The sequence below is a fragment of the Patiria miniata genome, unplaced genomic scaffold (assembly GCF_015706575.1).
Source record: "Patiria miniata isolate m_02_andy unplaced genomic scaffold, ASM1570657v1 HiC_scaffold_14, whole genome shotgun sequence".
Taxonomy (NCBI): domain Eukaryota; kingdom Metazoa; phylum Echinodermata; class Asteroidea; order Valvatida; family Asterinidae; genus Patiria; species Patiria miniata.
The window spans coordinates 12445378-12451752 of record NW_024037052.1 but is presented as its reverse complement, the minus strand read 5'-3'; the positions used below and the strand labels follow the sequence as shown (position 1 = coordinate 12451752).

The 6375-nt window shown below is 41.0% G+C and overlaps 1 protein-coding gene across 1 annotated transcript; it reads left to right on the top strand.

The window, feature by feature from the left end:
- The first annotated feature begins 2305 nt into the window (after positions 1-2305).
- Positions 2306-4515, top strand: LOC119721796. The gene is made up of 2 exons (XM_038191754.1): positions 2306-2506; positions 2818-4515. The coding sequence occupies exons 1-2, from the start codon at positions 2306-2308 to the stop codon at positions 4513-4515; spliced, it is 1899 nt and encodes a 632-aa protein (XP_038047682.1).
- The last annotated feature ends 1860 nt before the right edge of the window (positions 4516-6375 follow it).

Sequence of the window (6375 nt, the reverse complement as noted above, 5' to 3'; positions counted from 1 at the left end):
GTGGGAATTCACCCACAAAGTACCAGATAAACCTGTTTTAACAGCCTTTGTTATCGGCACGCCTTCGATTCAGTTGAATGCTATGAAATTCGCGCAGTGCGCCCACATATAACATAATATGCAGGCTTTGTGAGTTCGCCAGGACATTTCTCATGCATGAATTTGCTTTTTGTACCCTTTTATTTGGTCTAACCTGATATGCAAATAAAAAAAATGGAAAGCTTCAGACTACATGTACGTGTCTGGTGAACAAAATCAACATGGTGCTGACGAATACAAATATTGCTTCGCCTTCAGGCATCAATTTTATGCGGGGACCGGGGGGGGGGGGGTCGAAAACGAAAGTTACGAACTTTAACACTGCCAGTGTGGTTGTTAGTGCCATCTTAAAATATTGTTTTAGCCAATTACTTGTATCCCTGCATTGATGGAAGACTCCTAAACATCAGTCATAAAAATAATAAACATGAACAACATTTTTTTAAAATCATTTCCAGCGTTATACATGCAGTGTACCTATATCTTTAACGGGTATGAAGTTTTTCTTTGGATACACTTATTTCCGATATTTTTTGTGACTAACTTTATTCTTAAACGTTTAACATATGGAAAATGTAAGTGGAAAATCTAACAAGGGAGGCGGAAGGGTAAACCCGAATTGTAAGCTTTAATCAGATATAAACCAGTGGAGAAGGGAATCGTACACCACAAAATACTAGTACAAACTCTTGTGTACGTCAACTGTGCAGGAAATTTATAAATGACAATAAACGATATTGTAAAGCCTGAATTTTGTTTAGTACAATACATGCATGCGTGTCAAAGTTTGGCCGGTACAGAACGGAGATTTTCCCTCAGCTGGATGAGCAATATAATGATGTCATTGCGGAATTGGCTATAGTCAGGATCGATATCGTATACGCTAGCCTGCCAGTATTTGCATTCTGGTGAAGAAACTCACGACAAGGAATACAACAAAAACACCACATACGGATGTGTACCGAGAGCAGGTAAGTGAGCTGAATATTCTGCCGATGAATTACAGTGTTTTTCAAACAAAAATCCTACGTTATTAAAGGAGTGGAACTGCAGCTGTTTTCCACTATCCACGACCTTCAAAATAGTCTTTCCTTTTTAAGGGGCGGTGTGCGGAAGTGTTTCCCTGCCTGTGGTCCAGAATGAACTTCAGTGTCTCGGACCATATTTGAAAACATTAAGTAGAGGCGATATGCGAGTTAAAATAAGTTTTAATCAGGCATAGGCCTAGTAATACAGTCTTCTCTTAAGCAGTTTTTACTAGCATGAGAACTTAATCTAAAACTTGTAATTCTCTCTAAGTAAGCAAAGTGTTCACAAGATGGAATTTGCGTCTGGGTGATGTAAATTCAATATTGTTTTTTTACCCAGTTTGGTTGCGGTATATACAGTACCAGTATACAGTGTTTATAAAAAGAAACGTCGCTAAAGGACTGTAACGGACAGTCTATGCAGTACTTTTAATGTCATTGCTTTCTAGCACCAGTGCTCCGGCGGAGGGGCTCCGGCGGCGCGCACCTGACCTGGTTTTGGGTCAGGCAAGCGCGCTCCGGAAATAGGCTCTTTAAATAGGTTGCATAAGTGGGTTTCTTTTGTTGGGGGACGCGGGAAAGGTTTGGCAAGATGCCGGGGTCATTGCAAGTTGTTACAATTGTATACATTTGTTCAGACTGTGTGTATTTCTATGCTGGGAATCAGCAGTCGTGGTACTGGTAGCAGTGTGGCAGGTTGACTACCGAGTTGTTGTGCTGAATAAATAACAGTTTCTTCAGAAGTTGGAAATCCTGTGTGTTTGTCCCCTTTTCTTGCGTTTGGCCGGACTCGGAGGACAAGAACCCAATAAGTTCACGTTACAGGACAAAACCCATTATTGAATATGGAAATAGCGTATTACTGTTTACTTGATTATTAGTTGATATTTTCGCAAAAATGCAAAAAGTTAAAAATTTTATTTTTTTGTGCATGTGACGTTCATGCAGAATCTGCAATAGGCTATGGGCCTTATGCATAAGTTGGCCATTTTGGTCGTGTTCCCTGAATGTACTCGTAAATTGTGAACTGTTGAATGGGATGGTGCCAGACTATTTATTCACTATAGCCTCACTTTCATTATTTTTTTTTTTAAATGTGGCTTAAAACAGAGTATATTTACTCACAAATTTTAAATTAGTCATCACAGCAGACTGGTATGAATTTGTAACGTCATTGCTTTTATTGAGATAGGTTAGTTTAATAACGGTCATAATTCTGTCCACATGCAGAGGCCACCATGGATGTACAGCCTGGACATTGCTGGTGTTGTGAGAAACATCTCCCACAGAGGACTGTGTCTTGCAGCCGGTGCCCTGTTGCTGTCTACTGTACCACATCATGCCGGGACAGAGACAAAGTCAGGCACGGTGCTGTCGAGTGTGAGATATTTCAGGCAAAAAAGTGCAGCGCTTGTGGAAAACTAGGCAAAACACTTGAGGTAGGGTGTCCATCACATCATGCACGTACAGTTTCAAAATAGGATTAGAAAGATATGATGGCAAGAGTTTTGAAGAAGAGTTACTTGCACTTTATGGAAATTCAAAAGGACGGGATAAAACAATTACAAGTTGACAAATGCCGAATGCATTTTCTAATTGTACGACTAGGATTCCTAACCCATCCATACTGAGCGCGACTTTATCACGACCAACTTTTTTTTAACAACCGAAACATGAACCAGACACTAAGAAACTCATGTTAGGCCTATTCGCTTATATTATATATTTTTGTTCTATTTTCTTGCTTTAGTGTTCAGGGTGCAACGGTGCATGGTATTGCAATACAGACTGCCAACGGAGTGCCTGGTCTGGTCACAAAACACAGTGTAAGGAAATTATGAGTTCTGTCAAACAACTGTCGCTGAAACTGCGTAATCCGACAAAGTTATATGGGGATTTCCCCTACTATATTGGAAACATTATGGCTATAGACTTCCTTCAACTTGAAAACAACGAATTGTCCACAGATAGAGTGGAAAAGGAACAGCTGACTAGGGAATATCATGTCCTCTCTGCTGGTTGTGGAAATCTGCGTAACACATTGTTGACAGCTGCTTCCTTGCCTGACAAGTACAAGGGAAAACTTAATATAACTCTTGACGATTTTGACCCTTATGTCATGGCAAGGAATGTGCTGTTTCTCTTCATGTTGGTCCGCTTCGCAGACACTGACTACATTGCTTCCAGTTTGACAACCATCTGGTACTCACTCCATATTTCTAAGAGAGAGTACGACTTGATCAAGACAAGCTTGGATGAACTCATTCAGATGAGTGCTCAGCAACTCCACGATGCCACCAAAGGACTTGTGAGGCTCCTGGATGAAAACCTCAATTATCTGAATCTCGTTTGGGGAAAGTGGCGAGCGTTGGAATGTCAGCGAGACAAGAAAACCTCAATAAATCTCAGACAACAAAGAAAGGTTCTGTTTGAAAATAGCAACCAAAATATAAAGGAGGATCGTCCTTTATATCTAAATCGTGTTAATGCAAAAGATAAAAAAGAAATGGAAAAGTGGTTTGAGCATGGGCTGTTTCTTCCCCACGAGACAAAAGTAAGAGACATTGCATTTGACAACCCAACACTAACTGCCCCAAAGGCAAGCGAAAACACGGCAGGAAATGATGTACATTCGTTACTGGTCCCAGGAAACGATGGAGCATCATCACAAGATACCACATTTGTGTACTGCATTCAGGCACAATTGATTCCCTTCTTAGATTGGGACTGTTTGAGAGTAAGAGAGAACACCCCTGGATCCCACTCCTCTCCGATGGTGATGTACCACAAGTACGTGACAAACCTCTTTCAAAAAGTCAAGAGTCTCATCCTTCAAGGAAGGCTCCTGATCCATGTCTCCTTGGCCAACTGTTTTGACTTTCCTAATCACCATCAAGCCTTGAACATGCCCAACTATGACCGAATCTTCACCTCCAACATTGCTGACTATGACGGCATTCCTAGGCTTCTCCACACATTCAAGCCACTGCTCAATACAAATAACGGCTTCTCAGTGATTGTCACTGAGACTATGAACTGGTACCTGAATATTCCAGCAGCTAACACGCGATATCATCAAGACAGCCAGCTCGTTAAACTAGTACACGATTTCTGCCTCGATAGGACTGCTCCACAGGTGAAAGGATTGACAGCACAACAAAATAAGTGCCTCATAGAATATTACAACAACTGCTCCTACTTTCTCCAGTATCTCCGAGCAGAAATCATGGTAGGGGGGCTAGGCATTCCAATACTCAAGGAAGTACCATCATTTGAGAGTGTCAAGAAATATCACGGCCTCCAAATGCGTGACTTCAGGAAGGGACTGAACAAACTTGTTCCATTCCAGTATCGAGTGAATAAGCGAGACCTTAACGTGCTGAATGGATATGACAGAGCTGTGGAGTGGTACCTACCCAATAGTAACAGACAAAATCCCGTCATGTAGATATGCCATGGTTTCCTTGGGGGGGGGGAGAGGCGAGGGGCCTGGTCCCAGTCGGGCCTTCCTCTTTGCACATGACTGACTCACTGATTGACTACTCACGGATTGATTACCACTTTTAGACTTGGTTAAGTCTCTCACTATCACTTGTGAATGAAACTGGGTGTCTGTCTTACTGACTGTCACCAATGAATAGACCCGTCATAATGACGTCACGCTTTGCTTACATGTGCGCTTGCTATCCCACCTGGCTCTCAGAGGAAAGCGCACACGTAAACAAAGAGTGACGTCATCATCTCACTCATTGACAAAGACCCTTGTGAATTAGATTGCTAAAGTCTCTTGCTGTCAGACTGTCACTCTTGTATTAGACTGGTTACCTATCGCAGTGCCAGCCTGTCATTATGGTATTCAACTGGTTACTTATCTCACCAACTGACCGTCGCTTGTGGCGTTAGTTGATGTGGGATCATTTACACCATATTATATGCATTAGTCGTGCGCAGCCTGTGACTACCTAGCTTGTCGGGAAAACAAATTGCATCGACAAATTGCGACGGGATTACGGGCGAAGGGCCCCGATTTCATTTTCCCCCGATTTCATTCTAAGTCTCTTTGTTAATAATGTTTTATTCCTCTAAGACGAAGTTAAGTAAATATGATGTAAAATTATTTGCTTTTTCAAAATTTGTATATATTTTTTCGAACTTCAAACCTGCAAAGTTTCAAGGATAAATTTTCGAAAGCAGAAATTCATTGTCCCGATTCAGGGCCACCTTTATTGCTAGCCAGTTTGAAACACTTCTCAGCGGTGTTTAAACAGCGGTTTAAAACCACCCACGTGACGTGCGCTCGACCAATAGGAACAGTCTGAGGTATTTATGAATACAAATTCATACCATATCAAGGATAAATATCCAAGTGCCATTTATTCATTTCCCTTGAATTCGTACAGTCGTACACAAGCACAGATTATTAAAGTGAAATATGAAAGTGTTTTCAAGAGAGATATGAATAGATTTTCAAAGTGTCACTAAAATAAAACCCTACAAATCTTATGCATACAGTGTATTTTACAGATCAATTTAGCACTATGTTATTTAGCCCAGATTGTGAACGATTCTATTGTAAATATTTTTCATCACATTCAATTTTTGTTCCATTTGTAAAAGGATGCAAAAATAATAATCTAAGATCATGTAAACGGTTGAAATTTGTTGGAAATTTGCGCATGGCACCCGAGGTGAAGCCGAGTGTGCTATTCGCCCCGAGGGTGTTCAAAACGTCATATCCCACATCACAGCGGTCAACAATTGTGTTGTTATACCTCTGTCTTGGATTTTTTGGATTTTGATGTAATAATCACGAAAACAAACTGCAGTAAACACAATCATGACAACCGAATGTCAACTCACATGCATGTCGCGTGCTCGAAACAGCTGATCGTCTGCTAGTTCGCTGCTCCCATGGTGAAAATAGCGTGCCAACAATACGTTTCACACCGTAGGCCTTCGTACCGTACGTGCAAAGTCATGGCACACTCCCTGTGGGAAATCGTACAAGATCCCACAGTGGGTGTGCCATGACTTTTTATAAACCTAACACGTGATCGTTCTAGGCCAATGAAAATACAGTATTCAACACAGATGTATAGCAATTATGTATGTAATATAAGTAGACCATTAAAATAAGTGCACTGTATTACATGTGTAGCTGATCTGTGAAACATTTGCACTTGCAGCTTATATGATCAACCATTCTGTGCAGTACATAAGAGCATTTAGTTTAAGGGGATGTTATAGGGAAGGAGATAAAATCCATGTGCGTGTAAATGATGTGTCTCTTCAAGCTTCTTGTAAATAC

Excerpts from the sequence above, each read along its gene's own strand:
- LOC119721796 (XM_038191754.1), top strand. The coding sequence starts at position 2,306 with ATGGATGTACAGCCTGGACATTGCTGGTGTTGTGAGAAACATCTCCCA. Across the intron at positions 2,507-2,817 it reads AACTAGGCAAAACACTTGAG|TGTTCAGGGTGCAACGGTGC; the intron begins GTAGGGTGTCCA and ends TTCTTGCTTTAG.